The sequence below is a fragment of the Gracilinanus agilis genome, chromosome 4 (genome assembly GCF_016433145.1).
Source record: "Gracilinanus agilis isolate LMUSP501 chromosome 4, AgileGrace, whole genome shotgun sequence".
Classification (NCBI taxonomy): Eukaryota; Metazoa; Chordata; class Mammalia; order Didelphimorphia; family Didelphidae; genus Gracilinanus; species Gracilinanus agilis.
This window is the reverse complement of record NC_058133.1, coordinates 409,793,776-409,818,635: the sequence shown is the minus strand read 5'-3', so window position 1 is coordinate 409,818,635 and position 24,860 is coordinate 409,793,776. Positions and strand designations below refer to the sequence as shown.

General features: G+C 35.4%; 1 protein-coding gene across 1 annotated transcript in view; it reads right to left on the bottom strand.

The window, feature by feature from the left end:
- Nucleotides 1-24,860, bottom strand: part of LOC123246633 (SAM and SH3 domain-containing protein 1-like) — a 131,074-nt gene that overhangs the window by 65,658 nt on the left and 40,556 nt on the right. Inside the window, exon 2 of the mRNA XM_044675458.1 lies at nt 11,099-11,227. Coding sequence (XP_044531393.1) covers nt 11,099-11,227 — 129 coding nt within the window. The remainder of the gene's footprint in view (nt 1-11,098; nt 11,228-24,860) is intronic.

Sequence of the window (24,860 nt, the reverse complement as noted above, 5' to 3'; positions counted from 1 at the left end):
TTGGCATCTTTGTTAAGAATCCTAGTCTGTGTCAAAAAAAAAAAAAAAAGAAAAGAATAAAAAATATGCATATATACAAACATCCAGATGTTCACGAATATTCATGATGTACTTCCAGTTTGGTTGGGATTGACTCTTGATTTATTTTTGATTAAGTCACATTAGTTTCTTCTGTAGCTCATGAGACTGCTCTGAATAGAGTATTTTTGACTAATTCTTAAGTTTCTACCTAAGCTATTCAGAGGGATAGTTATTTTACACATAAACCTTGCAAAAATCAAAACAAAAATAGCTTTTTTCCTAACCTGAAATACAGTATCATTATTATGTTTACAGATTTTTAACTTTCCAGCTCAATTTTCAGATGTCAAGTTTCTAGAGTCAAGTGAATTTTCTGGATAACATCTGAGAGGGGAGGGTACTGACCCATAATTTCCCAAGATTCTGTTGTATTCACTCTGGTCCCATCCACTGTTTTTAACAGATAGGGAATGGTTACAAAAGACCAAAATTAACAAATCACATCCTACAATGTTCAAATGGATGCAAGGAAAGCAGGAAACTGTGAAAAAAATAATTTTGCCAAAGTTTCTCTGACAAAAGTCTCATTTCTCAAATACATAGGGAACTGCATAAATCTGTAAAATACAAGTTATTCCCCAATTGATAGTTAAAAGATACGAATAGGCAGTTTTCAGAAGAAGAAATCAATACTATCTATACTCATAAAAAAAAGTCTAAACCACTCTTGGATTAGAGAAATGCAAATTAAAACAACTCTGAGGTACCACTCATAAGATTGGCTAATATGAAAGAAAAATGACAAATGATGGAGAAGATATGGAAAAATTGGGACATTTAATGTATGGTTGGTGCAGTTGTGAACTGATCCAACCATTCTGAAGAGCAATTTATTAGTATGCCCAAAGGACCATAAAGCTGGACATTCCCTTTGATCCAGCAGTAAAACTACTGGGACTGTACACAAAAGAAATAAAAGAAGATGAAAAAGGGCCTATATGTACAAAAATGTAGCTCTTTTCATAAAGGTGGCAAAAAATTGGAAATTGAGGGGCTGCCTATCAAACTGGGGAATGGCTGAACAAATTGAGGTAATATCGTGATGGAAAACATTTGATGGAATATAATTATGATGTAAGAAATAATGAGCAGGATAGTTTCAGAAAAAACCTGGGAAGACATAAGAATTGATACAAAGTGAAGTGAGCAGAACCATAACACTATACACAATAACACCAATATTGTGCTATGATCAACTGTGAATGACTCAGTTATTCTGATCAATAACAATCCAAGACAATTCTGAAGGACTTATTGAAGAAGTACACTATCTACCTTCAGAGACAACTGATGAGGTTTGAATACAGATTTAAGCATAACTTTCTTGGTTTTATTTTTTCTGCTTTTTTTTAACGACATGGTTAATGTTTTACATTATTTTGCAAGTATAACTGATATCACACTTTTTGCCTTCTCAGTGAGGGACAAGAAGAATAGATAAATTTAGAACTCATTATTTTATATGAATGTTAAAAAGAAACAATTTTGAGGGAAAAGGTAAGAAAGGTCTTTTTGGTATCTCAAATGTCAAAAAAAAAAAATAGATTTCATTTCTGTTAGCCTTCCTCTTTATCTCCTGACATTCACTGGTAGGTCACTGGTTATCCCCTCATCTTCATCGTAAACCAAACTGCTTTTTTTTTTTTTTTGGCTCATCCATTCTTTTGATAAAACTTACCATATCAATACACAAATAAAAAGAACGAACCTAAGAAAACTATAGCATCTTGTTTAAGTTGAGTACCTACTTTTGAATGGCGATAGAACTGCAGAACTATTCCCCCAAATGAATCATAATATTTAAAGATGAATGGTACTTTAGGGGTCATCTAGTTAGCACTCATCTTCCTTTATGGATGAGGAATCTGGAGCCCAGAGCTGAAATGATTTTCTAAAGGTCAATGTCACATAATTATTGTCAGAGCCAAAATTTGAACCTAAAGCTTTATTTCAAGGCAAGCTGCTTCCAAGAAGGGATTCCCTCATCCCTCCACACACACACCATATACTAATCATGATGTAATTTGGTAACCTTGGTGTGTCTGCGCAGCCACGAAAGTTCATTGTGCTTTGTAAGAAACTGTTCTTTGAAATGGTATAAAATAAAAATGCTCAGAGACTTTTTCAGAGCAGCTTTGGGCTAACTATTAGTCTGGCTGTTCTCAATTTTCTGCTTCATTCTTATTGTCCAACGCCATTAAACGCCATTCAAAATCTTTGTTGACATATAGCTGGACCTCTATACTTATTTTTTCCCCTTTGGGATACAGATGAGGTTGACAATGGCCAGGCCTAACCTGATTTCTCTATCTTTATCATAAAGGATATGGAATCATCAGGCAGGTGATTTACCTCCATCATCATGAGGGAATAAAGGAAGGACTGGAATATATTAGCCCACATCCTTATTATGTGTCTACCAATTAGAGATATTTTGGGGTATTTAGGGGAGGCTGAATAAAGAGCTTTCAAAATTGTATTAATGACTCAAGATCACTGAGTGAGACCATGGTTCAATTAATTTGTGGGTTATTGCTAGTCTAATCAATGAATTGATTTTTCTTGCCTGGAATCCAGTCTCTTAGAATTTTTACTTATTACAGGTTGCTGTATCAAATCAGTTAACATATGTAAAGTACTTTGCAAACCTTAATGTACTATCTCAATTCTAGTTATTATTTTTACTATGGGCAGGCATATTAATGAGTCAAAAAATGATAGCTGATTGCAAGACACAGAAAAGTATAAAAAGCAGACACAAAATGAACAAAAGGGGCCATTTTAGTGAATCGTTTTAACTTCACAGAAGCTCTGGGTTTGAAAGGATCTTCAAACTAGCCTAAATCATACCTGAACCAGAACACTTTTGACAACAACCAATGTCTTCTGGATTATCTTTCAGGGATTGTTTTTCATGAGCAAAGCAAAAAGATGATATAATCTACAGACGCCCTTATAGCGCTAAATTGTACAACCTACTTCTACTTGGCTCTCTCATTAGAAATTTTCTTTTGGAATATTTGCCCCTGATTGAGAGGTTCATATGCTTATGATAGTTTTCTAGATGCTCTAGAGCAATGGTTCCCAAACTTTTTTGGCCTACCACCCCCTTTCCAGAAAAAAATATTACTTAGTGCCCTGGAAATTAATTTTTTTTAATTTTAATAGCAATTAATAGGAAAGATAAATGCACCTGTGGCCATCACCACCCACATGGATCGCTGCAGCACCCACCAGGGGGCAGTGGTGCCCACTTTGGGAATCACTGCTCTAGAGAGAGCATAGGAATTGGGTTTAGACATGACCTTAAACATTTATCCCCTATGTAAGCATGGCCAAGACACATAAACTTCTCTCAGTTTCAACTTCCTCATGTATAAAATGAGGTTGATACCATATTAAGACTACCTAAACTCAAGATACTTATGAGGGAAACCAAACAATATAAGAATTAGCTACTATCATCATCACCATCATCAATATTACTTTGTGTCAACAGGATTCTAATATATGATATGAGTAAATAATGTGAACATATTTTTTTTTTGGTGGGTGCCTATATTTCAAACAACATGCTCTCAAATATTTACTTTTCAAGCACATTACAATATACAAAACAAAATTAACTGGATAATATTCCCCAGAACAAAACTTAAGTCATTTTTATAGTAGTCAGGGGCAAGGGGAAAAAAACCTACAGAAACACTACTGAAGCTGTTCAAAATATTTCTATAATTTGGTGAAGACCTTCCTGAGTCTCACGATATTATATCCTACACTTCAGACACAGATCTAATTTACTGGTTTCCTTAATTATGCAGTTAGTCTCTGCAGGTCCTCCTCACAGCAGTGAGGAAACATGTTGAAATGAATTTCAAGTGAAAAGAAAAATTCTTACTAAAGTAAAAGACAGGATAAGCAGAATGCTACTATAGCATTTTGTCATGAAATTAGGTGGCAAAATGATCTATTTCTTTATATGTTAATGACAGTGAGATGTACAGAAATACTGAATAAATTTGAATCAGACATTTAATTACAAGTGTTGCATTGTCAGAAGAGGGGCTAGGCACAGAAACTTATTAGCATCTGGCAAGCTCTACAGTGAGTGCTACAGAGGATTCATTTGTCTTGTGTTCAAACGGCAGGCCACAGCAGGTCAGAGCTCAGAATCCTTATCTGATGCTCACTGCCAAGGATCAGTCTGAAAATCCAGTAAGACCCCAAAGCCATGGAGGCTTTTTGCAAAGTAAGAACCTCCCCTCCCCCTAAGAAAACAACAATCAAATAGAAGAGCATTTAAATTGAAGATAAATCGAAAAAACAACGCTCACTCTTGTCCTCTCCCCCTGTTAAAGAAAAAAAAAAGAATTTGAGAAAATACTAGCTTTAGGTACCAGGATCAACACAATGGAAAGCTTTTTGCAGTGCTCACTTTAACCCCTCCAGCTGAAGTTCAGTGCTCTCTCCAAACCAAGGGAAGAAGAAGAGGCTTATGGGCTGAGCTAGGCAATCCCAATTTTATATTTGTACATCTGAGCTTCATGAACAGTCAAGAATAACACAAATCCTACCACACCAATGCAACTAACAACAATTTGGAAATAGGTCTTGATCAATGACACATGATAAAACCAGTGGAAATGTGCATTGGCCTTGGGTGGTGGGGTGAAGGGGGGTGAAGGGGAAAGTGGGAGCATGAATCATGTAAGCATGTTAAAAATGAATATTAATAAATGTTTAAAAAAATAAAAAAGGAGAAAAAAAAGAATAACACAAATCCTGTTGTCCACACACTTCATATTTATAGCAAATAAGAAACACAAAGACAGGGAGAAAAGAAAAAAAAAAAAAAAAAGAAAGAGAAAGACTGAGAGAATTACTTTCAGTGACTCTAGTCATCTCATAATGCCTTGAAAAGCAAAACACAACTTGAACCATTCCAACTTGATAAATATAAATATATATATATACATATATCCATTTTCCCCTTGTAAATGGAGTTCAGTTAAAAGAGAATATTCTGCAATGACTTTTTAATGTCATTAATAAAACAACACTTTAAAGAAAGAGGTTAAATTAAATGAGTTTCTCATATAGCATTCACATAGACTACATTTGATGTTCCATTGCTAAAGTTCTAATTCAGTCATGTTATGGAGCTTATCCTGGGTTTCCAAAGGCCAGTTAATGAAGCACAAGCCCTGACAGATCCTTCAAAGATGGAAAGTCTCCAGGAAAAGGCCAGTAACAGATCATCAGCAAGAAGGATCAGGGCATCTAGCTAAGTTTGGAGGGCTTCATCATCTCAAAGTGGGCTGATTTTGGTTTTGGTCCATGGTTACTCACAATATCCGTAAGTGTAGGAAAATTATGTTCTGCCTTAGTGAATAGAGTTCACACAGTGACAACATTTCAGAACTTTCTGAGGTAATACTCTAGGTTATTACTGAGTTTGTAATGTGCCCGAAATAACTTCAGAGCTACCTGAAATCAATCCTACACAATTAATCTTTCCAATTCACTATTCAAATACCATCCAACTCCTATGAACAACATTCAGTGGCTCCTTATTAACCACCAAATAAAATAAAAACTCCTTAACTTAGCATTGAAAGCTTTTCACAATATGGTTGCAGCCTGCCTTTACAGTTTTATCTTATATTGATTCCCTTCCCCTACCCTCATGTTTTAGTCAAAGTGGACCATTCATAAAGGCAGAATATATTCCATGACTTCTCCTTCTATGTCCTTGCTTAAAAGATACTTTCTCCACCAGCTTGGCTTGTTGAAATAATTTGTTGTCATGTCTAACTCTTGCTGACTCCATTTGGGGTTTTCTTGGCAAAGAAATTGTAGTGGTTTGCCATTTCCTTCTCAAGCTCAATTTACACATGTGGAAATGATGGCAAATGGGTTTATGACTTGCCCAAGGTAATACAGTTAGGAAATATGTAAAGCCATATTTGTATTTAGGAAGATGAATCTTCCTGACTCTAAGATTGGTACTCTATCCACTGTACCACCTAGGTGCCTTTTGAAATCATAGCCACTCATCAAAATTTAGTTCAGATGATACCTTTCGTACTCACCCTTCTCTCATCTCCTCACCAAAAAAGGTTTCATGAAAACCTAGTTCAAATACTTTTTCCACTTAATGTTTCCTTCTTCTCCTTCATCAAAAGTGATTTCTCCTTCCTCTGAACTCACACTTTTCTTTTACCTCTCATGCCCTTAGCAAGCTTTATTACATTCTTCATTTCTTTTTATCCTTTTTAGACTGTAAGCTCTTTGAAAGGAGTCAGAATCTTATTCATCTTTGTATCTTCAACAAGTGCCTAAGATATAGAAGGCATTTAGTACATATCTGATGAATGAATGGATGAAACCTCAATGACGTAGCTCTGTATTCCCTTTTTAAATAGTTCCTCTAGCTAAATGCTTTTTCCCATCTTTATAATCCTTAAAAAAGAATTGAGTGTCCATCTCAAGCTGGAATGCTTCCATTTTGAACATACAAAATGACTAAGAATGAGTCCAGAATCAAAATGTAGCAGTGATTTGGCTCATGAGGAATGTGTAAGGAGAAGAGTGCAGCTTGTAGCCCCTGGGCTATACATCAGTGCCATGATGCTCAACTGACAGGCATACAAACTTTTCTGCCAGATACCAAACCAATTCCATGTCAAAGATGCAGAGGAAGCAGAAAATAGTTCATAATAAGAGGCCACCTTTTGGGAGTCCCTTTTCTGGCCAGTGTCACTTTGACAGATGTCACACTTAATATCACCAGAGATGGGTCCATTATGGACTTGGAAAACTGTTGCCATTTCTGATTGCAGTTATTTTCCAGCCAAAAAAACACATGGTACAAGAGGATGAGCCAAATGTTGAGGAACGTGAGGGACTCCCCTGCTGTTCACAGACACTAATGCCTTAATCCCCAGCACAGGCAAAGGCCTAACTCCAAATTCAAAAAGACTTTAGAGTCTATTTAGGGATCAAATTAAAATCTTTGCCATCACTATAATTTTGAATTATAATGCATTTTTATATTGTTATATTTTTTACCCATCTGTACCTACAGTTGCCACCATGAAAAATATCTGGCTCTAAAGCCATTATATCCAATATTTTGTCCCTGTCTAGGTTAGGGCAACTAGATCAGAATGGCACTGTTATCCAACAAATCCAGGAAGTTAATTATTGAGAAAGATATATGATACCCTTATCAAAACTTTCCCCCCAAATAATTAAGTGAAGGTACTTTGCATTTGAATAGCAAGGTAAAGCGCCACTTATTCTTCTCTAGTTAATAAGTAATTAGGTTTTTAGTGACAATGCTTCTCTTTTATTTATTTGAGACCAGGCACTCACATCTATATATTATCTCATACCACCAAGTTCAACTAGCATCTGAAAAATTTAACCAAGCTTTAGTTCTATTCATGTCATGTATCAATTGTGAAAAGGGAAATTCTGAAGCTCTTTTAATATGAGATCCATTAGATTTAATTCTCCAAGTCTCAGGTTCCTCATCTATAAAATAAGGATGGTGGAGGCAGGGAGGGTGAGATTAACTAGATGGTCTCTAAAATTCCTTCTACTGCAAAATGTTCCTATGAATATTTTTTGTCTATGAATTGTTTTGGGTTCTTAGGATGGGAAGAGGAGTAGAAGGCAGAGAGAGAGAGAGACTATGTGGTGTGAAACCAGCTAAAGCTTCCCAAAACTCTATACTTCCTTTTTTAGATTTATTAAAAGACTATTTTCCTAGACTCACTAGTTTTAGCTAATCTAAAAAAATTGTTTGAACTAATTTAAAAGAGAAAGAAGACTTTGAATATACCAATTATAGGAGGTAAAGAGGTGCTGACCAATACAAAAGGAAAATTCTAGAAGCAAGTAGTCAGAGGACAGATTGATTCCTAGGAAAAATGTAAATTTAAGAGTGTGCCAAACTTTAATGACTATTGTTCTATTTTGATGAAGCAAACCACTTGCAGAACTTTTACATTGCCCTGAGTTTGCTAACTTTGTTTTTATCATATTGTGAAATTTCATTGTTTGAGAAGGACTTCAAAATACCTTGTATAATAGATATTAAAGACCTGTCCCCAAGGGCATGAAGGGACTCTTTCAAGTGGAACATTTCTCTAAACCAAAAAAAAAAAAGGCTTGGATGTCAATTAATCAAATTAATTTTAAAAATTTCTGGATTGGGCTTGAGCATACAACATAGAATACAGTGTTAACTTTTCCTTTATCGACGAATAATAAACAAATCACAATTTCTGCTTTCATTTTTCTTACCAAGCCTGTGCTAGTATGCTGCCTCCCTAAGTAGCTGCAGAGCTGAGATCCAATCCTGGTTGCAGTCCAGAGGTAATATTATCAATTGAATGGGTAGCCTTGGAAACCTCACTAATTGCCTTGGATCTCTGTCTTCTGATCCATCAAACAAAAAGAGTTGTAACTCCCAAGTACAACCTGAGTAATTGATAACCCCGAAGAATGCTTCAGATGGAACTCCTAGAGTCCTCATTGTTCAGAATGACAAATGAAGCTGAAAGAGCAAACTGGAAGGTGGTTACAGAGATGAGACACCCCCCTTTGTCTTGGCAAACTTAGCCAGGCTGATTGGATTGCACAAAATTGAGACTGAACTCCAAGATGCCAGTTTGACGGAGCTGCTTTCCTAACTAAGAGTGCAGTTGGGAGGATGAACAGTTGAATCACAAGTCTGGCTCAAATTAGCTCCCATCAATTTAACCCACCACCAAGTTCTTGCACCTTTGATGTGAACTAATTAAGCTCATGTGGTTTTTTTCCCCAGACTGTCTTTTGCAGCTCTGGAACAGAGCACACCAAATTAGACCCATCTGTCTAAATGGAACTGAGTTCCTTCCCATCATAAGACATGCTTCGTTACCCTGAACAGAAGCTGCCTTCTAAAATTCCCTGACACCATGGAGATGACTGCATTTTCCCAAACTTTTATCTGGACAAATAATTATATAATTTTAAAAATGTTTTTTCATTATTACAATTAAAAAAAAAACACACACACACACACAAGGCTTCTCCATTCACAGATTCATAGCGAAAGTTTCTCTGCTCTAGGCATGTTCAATGAGGTCTCCAGACAATCTTTCAAAGTTCAAATCAACAGCATTAAAGATTTCCTTTTGATACAATACTTAAGCTGTTATAGAGCTTTAAGCCTGCCAAAAGAAGAAATATTTTCTCATTAAAAATGCCTCAATAGGAGGCACTACGTAATTTTAACTAAGCATGAGAGTCTTTTGCCACATGAGGTTATATTCTTAAAGGAGAGAAAGAACCCCCATCATTCAGACATGTTACAAAACCAAGTCAATAGGAAAGAAACCCCTTGGGCAAGAGCTGCTCAGGGGGGCATGGGGTCATGCTCCAAAGACACATATATTTTATCCTCCACAGGATGCTTCTAAAGATAGAATACTAAGTCTATTAAAATATGACTGCCAGCCAGCTATTAAAGCTGTGAATGAAAGGAAGAAGAATCCATTTATAGCTGATGACTCTGAAATAACCTTACTTCAGGTCCAAGAAAATTTCATTCAAGTATATTTAAGATTTAATTTTCTATTAGAAAATTTAACAAAGTGATATTATTAAAAAGAAATTTCAGCTCCTTAATAGCAGAATTGTAATTTTAAAACATGCAAAGGTGTATAAATAAATAAAAGTAAATATAAGTAATGTAAATGTAAAAAATAATAATTAGCAAATGGTAGCATTTCTTAAAATTTAATTTTGTAAATTACTTTACATTTTACACACAATTCCTCAACTGATTTTTAGGATAACTATAAGATGTAGGTGCTATTTTACAGCCAAGGATAATGAGACTCAGAAAAATGGAGTGATTTGCTCATGGTCACACAGCTAATATCAAAGGCAGCAATCAAAAACAGACTTTTCCTGTCCCCAAGTAAGTCCAACCGGAACTTAAAAAGTGTTTATTGGCAGATTTCTTGATTCTTTTTATTATACAAAAGCATCTCTCTATTCAGACAAAGGAAAAACCAATTCAATAGATGATGACCTTTTTTTTATTGAATTATCTTTTCTCCATCAACTCTAGGGTAGAAGAGGGAAGAATCTTCCTTTATGGCAGAGGTCAGGTCAAATGTCAAAGACATTGTCAAAGAAAGTTAATTTTGGTTTTGAGTAATTGTTTTTCTTTAAAAGGAAGTGTTTAATGAAGGCTAGAAATGACTAATATAAAAACAAAAGCACAAGAAAAAATTTTTTCTTAATTTAAAGGAAGAACACAATAAAATAAATGAATTAAAAGGTGAATGGAAGAAAAAGTCCTAATTTGGGGAATTTGACTATTATTCTTATTAAGATATTTGATTAGAGAAACTTAACATGGAAATGCCAGTAAATATATTCACCACAGAGAATTCCAAACACTCCACTAGTTACATGGCTTGGCATGAACATTGTGAAAAGAGACCTGAACTTGATTTCCTGTGATCTAGTTAAAAATCTCAGTTCTGCTTCTTATTATCCATGTTTCCTTGGACAAGTCATCTGACCTCTTCAGACCTCAGTTTACTCACCTATAAAATTACAGGATTGGAGATAACATTTAAAGTCTTTTCCAGCTTTAAATAGTCATTCCAAATGTTACTTCTAAAACATGCCACTTTTGGAGAGTCAAAATGATAAATTTCTAGTTTAAAGTATTAATAGAGTTGTTAGTATCTTCTACAAAGAGCATTAGCCTAGGAGATATGAACTGATTTCCACTCTTTGTAATTCATTCAATTTATGTCCTTAGAGTGGATCCTTTAAAATCAAATGAAAAATATAAGCTCCTTAAGTAGGGACCTAGTTGCTCAACTTTTCCAAGTAAAATTTTGACAGTAAATGACTATTTTGACTAGTAAATGGGCATGATTTGAGCAAGAAAAGGAGTCCACTACAATGGCAAATTAGAAATTAGTTTCGCCACTCTACTCACCAAATCAAGGTCTTGAGAAACCCTTCGCTTCCGCAACTCTTCCATTCTTTCACACACATCAGTAAAACAGGTATTATAATAATCTGCATATTGTTGTGCCAGGTCATCGATGTTTCCCAATGAGCCATCCTGAAGGCAAATAAAAAAGAGCACAAAGAATCAGAAAAATTCACTCCTAATAATAACAGCAATACAAGTAACTGTCATTTCTTTATCACTTAACACTTTATCAAACACTTAGATTCATTATCTCATCTGAACTTTACAATAACTCTGTGAAACACAGAACAAGAATATGAGTTCATTCAAGGAAACCAGCTCAACAGAACATCAAGACATTTACCCAGGGGGCAGCTGGGTGGCTCAGTGGATTGAGAGCCAGGCCTAGAGATGGGAGGTCCTGGGTTCAAATCTGACCTCAGACACTCCCCAGCTGTGTGACCCTGGACAAGTCACATGCCCCCCATTGCCTACCCTTACCACTCTTCTGCCTTAGAGCCAATACACAGTATTGACTCCAAGATAGAAAGTAAGGGTTTAAAAAAAAAAAAAGACATTTACCCAAAGTCTACTATTATTTATTAATTATTATTAATTATAAAAGCTATTAAACTGCAGAGCCAGGATGAGAGCCAGATTACTGATTCCAATTTCAGCGTTTTTACTAATACACCACCACTGACTGCTCTATTAAGAAAGTTAATATAATCTGTAATCAATCCATCATTTAAAAAGCTAATATAGTCATTTACCCTACTTTCTCAGGCCACAGATTTACCAATGTAAGATCCAAATAGTCAACACCAGGTTACTCCAGGAGCATTCACTCATTAAATGAATCCCACTGACTTGAATTTATAATATAGTACATATTGTTGTGTGCAGATGCAAAGCATGAAATCCCTGCAAAGGTACAGGGAGACCCTCACCCAAAGTTCTCCTGTACCTTTGCAGGGATTCCATGCTTTGCATCTGCACACAACAATATTAAGTTAAAATTTCAATTGGATAGTTATATTTCTATGAAATCCTTACCAAAAAAGGGCACTTTTTAATGAGTTTTTCTAAGCATCAACATCATCATTAATGATCAAATGAATTATTTAGTCTAGAACTAGGTCCCATGAAATTTTGTCTACTAGCCTATGAATTTCTTGGAGAACAAGGAGTGATAACAGTGCACAGAAAAAAAAAAAAGATAACTTTTCCACCTTACAAGGATGTTGGTAAACCTGCCACTCTAGAGATTCTTTTTTTAAAATTAAGTAAGATTTTATTTTATCCCAATTATATGTAAAAACAATTTTTGAAATTCACTTTCTTACATTTTCCATTCTTAATTATTTCTCATCCTACAGATTCAACCTATAGATTTACCCTATAGATTCACCCTATAGATATAAGAAGGGTAACCAAAGCAGGACAAGATTGGAATGTCAGGACAGAAGACATAAGGCTGGGCTAAATACTCAAATTTGACTAGGAACGGGTTAGTGAATGGTTGAAGTCCCATCTAGTACCACTTTGGCCCTCATTTCTTTTTCATCAAAGAGCACAGAACTCAGAAGCATTAAGACCTGGACTTCACCTTTTGTCTGTCCTTTCTTAGACATTAAAAGAGCTTCAGATTTTGATGACTGTCTTCTGCCTCTGGCCCTTTTCAGCTAAATAGCCAGGACACTTGTCTCTGCATTCTCTCATTGCATAATGAATACTTACGTAATTTAATTGAATTGCATGCCCAAACTGAATTTGAAGAACAATTTCTCTAGTTACTTTCTCTCCATTCTAGGGACAGGAGAGGGCACAACCAAGTTCCTCACCAAACTCTGGCCCAGAGCCAGATGGGATATTACAGTATTTCTTTAAGAGATTTTCATTCACGTGTATATTGAAAAGTCAAATATATAACTGCTGCAAATATGTGTAAATGAAACCATTGAACTATAGAGCAGAATGGAAGGAGGCACCTGGTTTAACTATGGCTACAGGAAGAATTCTTAACCAAACAGGAAATCTAGGGAAACTTAAAAGATAAAAGAGAGCTATTTTATTATATAAAATTAAAATGTTTCTTCTACAGGAAAATCAGTCCAGCTAGAATAAGATAAAGCTGCTAACTGGGCAGAGGCAAATCATTGTAGCAAATAATTTTGATAGAGGACCGATTTCTAAGATTGATGGGGACTTGATGTAAATAAATGATCAAATAATAATAATAATAATAGCTAACATTCATAACACACTTTGCATATGTTATCTCATTAGATCTTCACAAAGATCCAGTGAGGTTAGCACTATTATTAACCCTGTTTTTTAAATGAGGTTAAGTGACTTGCCAAAGATTAGTGTTTGATACAAGATTTGAACTCAGGTCTTCTTGACTCATCTTTTGTCTGTCCTTTCTGAGACATTGCACTCTAGCCAATGTGTCATATAGATGCCTAAATATTAGGTATATACATGTATAGTATATACACAAAAATAAGCATATACACATTTGTAAAGAAGAAACTCTAATAGATAAGTGTTCAAAGGACAGAGACTATTTACAAAAGAAATACAATCAATAAGTATATTATAAAGTGGAGCATCTAAATAGCAGAATGGATAGTGCCAGGCATGGAGTCAGGAGGACCAGAGCTGAAATTTGGCCTCAGATACCTCCTTGTTGTATGATCCTGGGTAAGTCACTTAACTCCATTTGCCTTTTAAAAAGCAGTGACAAAAAATGTCCTTATCTTTTGACTTAGAAATTCCACTGGGAGGTATATAATATACTGGAAGTTAAGACAGAAAGAAAAATCAAAGAGACACCAAAATATTCCCAAGTAGCATTTTTTGAAATAGACAATTGGAAATTAAGTAGGTGCCATTGTTAGGGGAACAGCAAAAAACAAAAACAAAAAGAAAACTATGGCATGTGAATGTTATGAAATAAAAAAAATAAGAATACAAAAATAGGTGGAAACATATTTATTAACTAATATAAGGAACAATAAAAAGAAGAAAACTTAACACTGAGTAAGTATTATGACCGAGCTTATTTCTGAAGAGAAGGAAATTTATCTTCCTTCCCTTTTTTGCAGAAGTGAGGAAATACTGAAGAAACTATCAGATATGGGTGATGGGTTTAGTTTTGCTGTGCTGCTTTAAAAATGGAAAATAACAGCAAAAGAACAGCCCATTTAGTCATTCTTTTTATTATTATTATTATTATTATTATTATTATTATTTTACATTTTTAAACCCTTAAACTTCTGTGTATTGGCTCCTACGTGGAAGAGTGGTAAGGGTGGGCAATGGGGGTCAAGTGACTTGCCCAGGGTCACACAGCTGGGAAGTGTCTGAGGCCAGATTTGAACCTAGGACTTCCATCTCTAGGCCTGACTCTCAATCCACTGAGCTACCCAGCTGCCCTCTTATTATATCTTAAAATATAAATATATTGAAGCTAGTGTTCTACAAGTAGCCAACATTTTTAGGGTAAAGACCAATATCATTTCTTAATTAAAGGGTTTCTTCATCTTTTTTTTTTTTTTTTGTCATGGGCCTCTTTGGTAGCTTAGCATTACCTATAAACTTCTTCTCCAATTTTTTTTTTTAACCCTTGTACTTCGGTGTATTGTCTCATAGGTGGAAGATTGGAAAGGGTGGGCAATGGGGGTCAAGTGACTTGCCCAGGGTCACACAGCTGGGAAGTGGCTGAGGCCAAGTTTGAACCTAGGACCGCCTGTTCCTCCAATATTTTTAAATGCATGAAATAAAAGACATAGAATTATAAGGGAAAGCAATTAGGCTGAAATATGATTAAAAAAAAAATCAGAGACACAAGATTAAGAATTCCTGCTTTATCCTCCCTAGGCCTTGATTTCCTCTTCTGTGAGATGAGATTTGTACTAGGTGACCTTTCTATATAGGTTCCTTCTAGCTTTGAATTTATCGGTTTATGAATATAATGGTGAAAGGATGCTTAAACATCAAATATAAATCAAACAGCAGAGCTACCCAATGTGAAGAGTTTAAGTTGCTAAATAAGTCAAGAAGAGGCAAACATAATTTTTAAGTGTTATTCCTACAGTTAGGTCAGGATATTTGGCGCTTTTCATGAAACATTAACTAGCTTTTCAGGATACTTATATTTGACATATAATTCCTTTGCATAACAAGTATATAGCAGGTCTAAAATTTGCAATGGATTCTTAATTGCAAATGATGACTTTCACTAACTGACCTTTAAAAAGATAAGTTATTATATTCCTGAAGGACTGTAGTCAGTAGGTATTGGAAAATGCCAGTATTTAAGGGAGTATAAATAAAGCTAGCCCAAGTCTTCTATATTTCTCTTTTTGTACAATGAGAGAATAGGGGAAACAGGAACAAGCAAGGATCAAATCTTTCTCTCATTCCTTACTTCTTTTCCCTTTAGAAACAAAAGCAGAATCTGAAAAGGGGAAGGAACTTCTTAGAGATCAGCTAACCCTACTACTTCTTAATAACTAACAATGATATAAACAAAATGAAAGCCCACAAATTTTAGATTATGAACTTCAAAAGACCCAAAGTTTCTCAGGTCTGCAATTCACTGAAAGCTTAAGAGGTAGAATAAGGGTGTTCGATATAAAAACGAGGAGATAACATTCATAAAGTACAAACTTTAAAGCCACATACAAATATTAGCTATTATTACTGTTTTGTTATTATAATTATCATATTGCAGTCCAATAGGTTATGACACATATTATGGCATATCTAGATAAGAAAAAATAATTAGAAAAACTCATGCCACATTCAAAGCAAACAACTTTAGGTTTAAAAAGTTTGGACCTAAAATATAGGGATAGTGTATTTGCTTAGAAGACTGATTGAAGGAGTGAAAGTTAAAAGCATTGTACCAATGTGGCCAAACTACTGAGCTTAAAAACAAAACACCAAGTTTTGACTTTCCAAATACTGTTTGAAGCCATCATTCATTCCAGGGAGCCAAGAAATGCCAGTTATTATTTGATTGGTACCATATGTCCCTTTTCAACAGAATTCCCTAGACTTTTTGATTTGAGAATCTTTGTATTTGTTTTATTTATATAGACATATATTTATTTATATAATGAATGTATAAATTATGTACATAATTTTATAGATTTATAATTTATTATCATATATATGTGTGTATATATACACATATACATATATATATATATCCCCCCTTGAACTACTGATTATAAAATGAGATCAGCAGAATCCTGCAACATGTCATAACAGAAGCCTCACTCAATTATGACAGTTTATGCTTAGCCTATGGGCAGGTTAGACACAGTAAAGGAGACAAGACCTAACATCTCTAATTTTTTTCTTTTTAAGCAGATGTTCAGAAATACTGCTTATTCAATCCTTAGCAAAGAAAATTAGTTTATTCAGTTTACATAAGTTATGGACACTGAAAAAATCTGAAGAATTGCATCCCTGTCTACTTTTCATTTGCTCCTTTTAGTTAATCCATTTTGAACAAAGATAAAACTGTTTAAGTTTTTACTTATTCTATGCAAGGGGCAGGGTATAAACAAAAGAAAATAAAGGGTAAGTTTCAGGCAGTTTTTTTTTTTTGTTTGTTTGTTTTGTTTTTAATTTTAAACCCTTAACTTCTGTGTATTGACTTATAGGTAGAAGAGTTGGTAAGGGTAGGCAATGGGGGTCAAGTGACTTGCCCAGGGTCACACAGCTGGGAAGTGTCTGAGGCCGGATTTGAACCTAGGACCTCCTGTCTCTAGGCCTGGCTCTCAATCCACTGAGCTACCCAGCTGCCCTCAGGCAGTTTTAATGGATGCTTCCTATGTAGTTTGAGATGAACTAAAGGATAATCTTAAGAACTGTCCTTGGCTTACTTATCACATGCATATTCTTTTTTAGATGCATTCTCTAGTATGCACATATATCCCTGAAACTTCCTCAGGTCTTACATGAATAAGCATTTACCTATCACATCCTTCTTTCCACTCACACAGCCCCACCTAATTCAAATCCTCATCACCTCTCTTTTTGTTTATTGATCTCTGTCTTGTCTTTCTTTCTCCCCAATAATCTGTCCACCTTTCAGCTAATAAAATTATCTTCCAAAAACATAGCTCTGACCATATCAAACCCTTATTCAATAAATTCCAGTGGCCCTTAAGATATCTAAGATTAAATGCAAACTCTTCTGTTGCTCATAATATTCTTCACAGCCCCAGTATTTCTAGTCTATTCTCTCTCTCTCTCTCTCTCTCTCTCTCTCTCTCTCTCTTTCTCTCTCTCTCTCTCTCTCTCACACACACACACACACACACACACACACAAACACACAGAAAAGGGAGTATCAATGAAACATTTGAAATATTAAAGAGCAGTCCATTTAATCATTCCTTTTATTATATCTTAAAAATATAAATATATTGAAGCTAGTGTTCTACAAATAGCCAACATTTTTAGGGTAATGACCAATATCATTCCTTAGTCAAAGAGTTCCTTCCCTTTTTTTTTTGTCATGGACCTCTTTGATAACTTAGTATTACCCATAAACCTCTTCTCAGAATATTTTTAAATGCATGAAATAAAATACATAGGATTGCAAAGGAAAGCAATTATGTCGAAATACAGCTTTATCCTCCTTAGGCCTTGGTTTCCTCTTCTGTGACATGAGATTTGTACTAGATGACCCTTCTATATAGGTTCTTTTTAGTTTGAATTTATCATTTATGAATATTATGTTGAAAGGATGGTTAACATCAAATATAAATCAAACACTGAGAGAGACAGAGAAAGACAGAGAGAGAGAGAGAGAGAGAGAGAGAGAGAGAGAGAGCCAGTTCAACTAGCTACTTTGCTGTTTCTCACTTATAACTTCAATTCTTGTCTTGGTGCCTCTGAGCTAGCTGTCTCCAATACCCAAAATTCACCAGCATCCCTAGAATCTTTTAAAATTCAGCTACCTTTCCTAATTTCCCAGATGCTAATGCCTTTCTACCACCAAAAAAATTTAAATAAAATAAATCTCTTAGCTAATATGAAAATATTTTGTATGTACCTGTATTTGTATGTCTCTCATAAGCAATAAGCTCCTTGAGGAGAGTCTAACACACAGCAGACCCTTAATAAACACTTGTTGAACTGAATGATTTATTAGAATGAAAAACCCATTATCTTACCAGCTCTCCAAAATATATTTTGTGTATATTTAATATCATTTTTAAAACCCAGAAAATTAAAAGAATTTCAACTTTTAAATATTGGTAAGAATGAAGCTGAGTCTTAAAAATGTTAAACTAACAAGAAAGTCTATTTGGGAAAAGACTGGTTTCCTACTGCTAGAAGAAAGTCATGTCACCAGGAAGTAAACTTTCTATTTGGGACCTATAAAACAACCGTACATGCTTGGAGGAGTGAGTGCAAGAATGTGTGACATTGTGTTGGTGGGGCCCAAACTGCCCCTACTGTCCTTCCATTCAGGCTAAAAAAAACCAAGGTCCCAACTTTTGTTTTTACACGTAAGGGTCTAGTCAACCTTGACCCTAGAGATACCAGATATGATTCAGTCAACAGTAGGTTCCTCCCTCAAGAGAGTTTCCCAGACTTTTTTCTCTAGGCAGTTCTTTTGTTTGTTTTTAAATTTCTTTTATCTCCATCCCACAGGGAAAGATAAATTAATTAAGCCCTGGGAATGTGGGAAGATTCCTGTCTATTATTTGGTTCTCAGTTTAGTTTCTTACTCTCTTATCTTCTACTGTTTAAACCATTCTCTACTCTATCATAAAAACTTGGATCTTCTTTCAGGCAGACTCAGGTGCCAAAGAATAGACTTTTTTTTTTTTATAAAAAGTGAAAATACTAGAGAATGACAAGTGGCTGGGTAAAAGACAATTTTCCCCAAATGTCTTGCCTTTATTGGCCTGATATTTAATTAAATGAAGTGTCCGATATTAAATAATTGGGGGGTGAGAGCAAAGACACCTTCTTGGACATGCTTGGAAAGTATTTTGCTCAGCAAATACAGAAAATTAACAGGGAACAAAGGGAAGTCATATGATTATTTTTTATTAAAACTGAAGCCTCACCTCATAACCCACATCATCCTTTGTTATTAAGATGCATCAAATCATGTCGTGTTCTGTTGTTTAAATATGTCAGTTCAATAAAGATAAAATAAAGTTAATTCAGATGTGCTTAAGTCTGAGACACCTCCTGTTAACAGTTTAGGTCAGACACCAATATCCCTTAGATTTTTATGATTATCAGTTCTCAGTTGCAGTACTCTTCCCCAAAAGATGTCTGAAGGAAAGCTTGTGACTGAAGAGAAACCTCAGTTTCCCTTTTATGGGGTGGGAATCTCATCCTCAAGTCCCAATTTTAGAGCAGTAGTGAACACTATGCCCATGTCAATATTGTCAGCTCCCAGGCAGCTCCTTCCAAGGAAGGACCACAGAACCTGAAACTTAAAAGAAATTGTTTTACAGATAGGTGGCGGATGGTAAGAGTATCAGCTTGGAAATTGGGAGGACTCCAGTTCAAATTCTGCCTCAAATGTGTATTTTCTGTGTAACTCTGGACAAATCACTTCACCTTTCTCAGCCTCAGTTCCTCATTTGTAAATCGGGCATGATCATAATAATACCTATATCACAAGGTTGTTGGATAGAATAAAATAAAGATTATATATGTAAACTGTTATTAATATTACTATGATTAAGATGACAAACACGATTATAGAAGAAAACTCTCTCTGGCTCTGCCCAACTCAAAAGTCTTCACAAACATGCCAAAAATCAAAATCATACAATCTGTGAGTTAATTTACATGACATTTTCACACGTGTCCATTTTTCCTCTGGGGCTTAATGCTCTTGAGTGGTTCACTCCTTACTTCACCAAAGAGGGAACACTGTGAATGTGTCAAATGGCAACTTGAACTGCAGTGCTCTCCCAAGTAGAAAAAGTTCTCTTTGTTCATGAAATGTTCCTCAATCTTAAAGACTCCCTTGAAGGGGCCTATTTCCTTGGGACAATTAAGGGAAATGCCTTTACCTGAAGTCACCAAGAGTAGCAAACAATGGTTTATGTAATTGGGTTCCAGTTACTTCTGTCTATTTTGTCTCTTGTCATATCCCAGGAAATCCTTCAAATCTAAGAGGGCTCTTTGGGCTACAGTTTCTGAGTAATTGAAAAATATTGCTAATTTTTAAAAATTCTTTCTGGTAGTGAAGAGTTTCTCATAATTACTTATTCTTGACTCCCCCACAACCACCCACAAAACTCCCCATAATTTGGGGGTCTGGGAATTATCTCACTTGCAGATGGAGGAAAAAACCCAGCTGCATAATTCAAATCTGGCCAAAGACAGCAAACATTTCACACCCAGCAACATCCACCCCCATTTAATGCTCAGCAAATAATGATTTGGGAGGGGGTGGCACATCTGTCTTGTGCTTTCTCCAGATGTGAAATAAATGCCTATAATTACCATGACATATTAAATCTTGGTGATTTAAGTGCTAAGAAAAGCAAACAAAAAAAGGAAAATGACTATTATCGAGAAGTACGCCCTGTCTGCTACCCCCAGAAAGAGTCTATTACAAGCCCCCATCAAATGGAACCACAGAGTAACATCAAAAGTTACTTGATTTTTCAGATCCAAAGTCCTACCTTTTTCAAGATTACTAAATAGGTTACACCATTCTTACCCAGCCTGTTCTTACAAGAGCTAGCCAATGAAAATATCTGGATCCACCTAAAATATTTGTAACATTACTTTGTAGTTAAATAGGGCATCTGCCAAAACTGAGGTCCTTAATAACACCACACCTATGACACTTTCCTTCTATAGCATTCAAAAGATTCCACAGCTGTCATCATCCTCAGCATCCTGATGTGTTAGCTCTAGTAAAGTTAAGAAAATGCACAGCATGTTCAAATCACTTCTAACTACCAGATTCTCCTTTAGGCTCTCTCCTTTCTCATGACTAATATGGTTAATGAAGCATTTAATTTTTTAATCTAATTTTCTTTAAGCATGATCCAACAATAGTTTTCTGAAAAGGGGGATGGTTAGATAGCCTAAAAATGTACTTTGACCCAAAAATATGATATGGCAGCCAAAAAATCTAATGTGATCTTAGAGTATATTAATGTACAAGCCTAGAGAGGTGATAGTGTCACCATATTCTGCCCTGGTTATACTACATCTAGAATAATATGTATATAATATTCTAGAATAATACATAAAATATATATAATATATAAAATTCTAGAATAATGTATATAATATATATACATACATAAAAAATACCTCTGCTCCAACTGTCATGTTTTAGGAGAGAAGTTGATAAACTATAAAGTTCTGAAAGGATAGCAATCAAGCGAGGTAAGATAAATCTATGCCACATAAGGAATGACTGAAATAATCAGGGATTGCCGCCCTAGGTTCAAATATGACCTCATACATGGCTATGTGATCCCAATTGCCTTGTCCTTACTGATCTTCTCTCATGGAATAGATACTTCGTATCGGTTCTAAGATAGAAGGTAAAGGTTTTAAACAAAAAAGAAAGAACTAGAGATGGTTAGCATAGTGAGAAAATTCAAGAGTCTTTGACAGTTGTCTTTTAGAATGTGAAGGACTAGAATATGGAACAGAGCATAGACATATTTTGCTTGGCACTTGAGAGCAGGCATGATAGATGGAGGTAGTTTTAGGGTTGATTTAAGGAAAAACTTCCCACAATAATAGTTCCAAAATGGCATGGCATGCCGTGGAAGGTAGTGGATTCTCTTTCACTATCCATTTTCAAGCTAAGGAGAGGCTAACTTGGCAGGTATGCTCTAAAGGAGATCCTTCCTCAGGCAGAGATTAGGTTAGATGGCCCCTGAAGTCCTTTAACTTTGAAATTTCATAATTCAATGAACTTTTTTTGGTCTAGATTTCACACCATGTATCTTAGTCAATCAGTTTCATTTCTTCTCCCTTTCTACCTTGTTCTCATGCACTTCACTAAAACAATGTTGGTTCCAGTTTTGGGAAATGAAAATTGTATTTCCCAGAAAGAAGAGACTGTCTTTTTTTGTTGCTACAAAATATTTGAGTCTTGTTATCTTTCTTAAAGTTTCTTGTCACAGGGGTAGCTAGATGGTTCAGCGAATTGAGTGCTGGAGACTGGAGGTTTGAGTCTTTAAAAAAAAAATAAAACTATTACTTTTTGTTTTGGAATCAATAATATGTATTGGTTGGTTCCAAGTCAGAAGAACAGTAAGGAGTTAGGCAATAAGGGTTAAATGACTTACCCAGGGTCACACAGCTAGAAGTTTCTGAGATCACATTTGAATCCAGGACCTGACTACCAAACCACTGAGCTGAGCACCTAACTGCCTCCCACAGTATTGGTTAAGGTTTAAAAAGAAAAGTTTCCCATCATCCATTTAAAATAACACACATGATAACCCAGTGGAATTGCTTGTCAACTCTGGGAGGGGGAGGGAAGAGGGGAATGGGATAACATGAATCAGGTAACCATTTTTATCAGTTTTCCATTTTGTAAAATTTTATTTTATTTCCCTTGGTTACCTGAGCTTATTAGGTAACCAGTACTCCTCATTTTATAAAAAGGAAAATTGATAAATGTTTCACTCAGTATCCATATAAAAATTAACTTGCAAAATTCACATATTAATAACTGACATATAATAATTTCTGGCTACAAAAGTCTATAGTGTATATAAATGTATTTGACTTCGCAACATTAACATAACGTGGATAGGGCAGGTTTTCTAATACCCATTTTATCATAGAAGAAATGAGTCTGTGGTTCAAGACAGTAAAAGTGATTTGCCCCAAGTCCCACAATTAAATGAATGACAAAGGTCTAGATTTGAACCTAGGTTTCCTGCCTCTAAATCCAGTACTTTTTACATTACAGTGCAACAGTATATTACAAAGCATTATTGTTAGACATAAAACATGGTACCAAAAAAGCAGAGATCTGAGCATCGCAAAGGATGTAGACTGAAAATATTTTAGTGTGGGTTTCATTACCACTTTTAGGTCCTAAGATATACGAGGAATTAGGTTGAGGCACAGTAAGTATCAAAGGCATATGTTGATGGCTAAAGAGGTAAGGGATGAGAAGGAAATAGGAATGATAGAGAATTTCAGCATTTTAGAGCTGACATACTCCTTAATGATCAGTTAATTTAACCCTTTTATTTTAGAGATGATGGGATAAAGTTCAAAGTGAAGTAGATTTGGTGAAGGACACAACTAGTGAATGTCAAAGCTAGGACTATATGGAAGCATATCCCCTTCCTTTTTAGTTTAATTGAAAATATTTTCTCTAGCATAAAACCATTTCCAAATTTTCCAAAAAATGAATTAAAATCATTTTTGGTAGACATGCCTATGGCAGTGAGGTGGCATAATTGTGTGCCAGGTCTAGAGTCAGAAAGATTCATGTTCCTGAGTTCAAATCTTGTCTCAGATACTTGCAATGTGACCCTGAGCAAATCAATTAACTCCATTTGCCCACATTTCCTCATCGGTAAAATGATGTGGAGAAGGAAATGGCAAACCACCCCAGGATCTTTGCCAAGAAAACCCCAAATGAGGTCACAAATAGACATGACTGAAAGTGAATTAACAACATAAAACAACAAAGACATGGCTAAAATGCAGAATACAGTATTAACATTTTTCCTTTGACAACTTGAACCCAGATTTTTCTGTCTTATAGTCTGGAACTCATTCCATTATAACACACAGCTTCTTATTTAAGCCATGGGGGTGATATAAGCTCAGGTTTCTCACTATAAAATTGGACTGACCCAGATGCTTTCTCCCATGTTAGATCCTTTCTAGAGGGAGGAGGAAGAAAGAACATTTATTAAGCATTTACCATGTGCCAGAAATTGAGGGATACAAATGTAAGCAAGCAAGACTCTGTGAGGATGCTGGAAATGGAGAGAGGAGAACTAGAAGCTTCTCCTTGTAGAAGTCTCAGCCCTTCTTCAAGATAAGGTAAAAAGCTCACCTCTTGGTGAAACCCATGTTTCTGTTTTCTACAGCCTCTAAACAACATGCTATAATAAGAAAAAGCACTGAACCAGGAACCGAGGACAAGAGTTCTAATCCACCCTTTAGTAGTTAAAACATAGGTACATTGACCCCTCTGAACTTCTTTTCATAAATTTGCCCTACCCATCCTCTTAAGACTGTTGAGAAAGTCAAATGAGATGTTTGTAAAAATCCAATGAAAACTAGAAAAGACAATAAAAATGTAGGGTATTGTTATTATCACATTATTATTTTAAATCTCCCATTCTCTGGACAGTATAATTCTGGGTTAGTGTAGGTGGGTCAACACTAATTTGAGAAAAAGAAGAGGAAAACAAGAAAACTATTTGGAATTCTAAAGACCCTGCACAATGCAGGTATGTAAATTAAATGCTAATTTATGCAAACACATATGGTCCTCTTATTTTATATCTCTATCCAGGTGACAGCCCACAGGGAAAACTTCAGCAGAGTAAGAGATGTATTGCTCTGACTCCCAAAGAGCAAAGGCAGGGAGGGTCTCAAGGCTGGACAGAAGGAAGGAAGGAAGGAAGGAAATGAGTTCTGTTGGCCTGTCCTTCCCTAGCTCTCTGCATTCATTACTTGTCCAAACAGATTCTCTTATCTGTATCATCTAGATGCAGCTCTAAATACAAAACATCAAAATACAGAGAAGTCTAAACAACTTCACAAT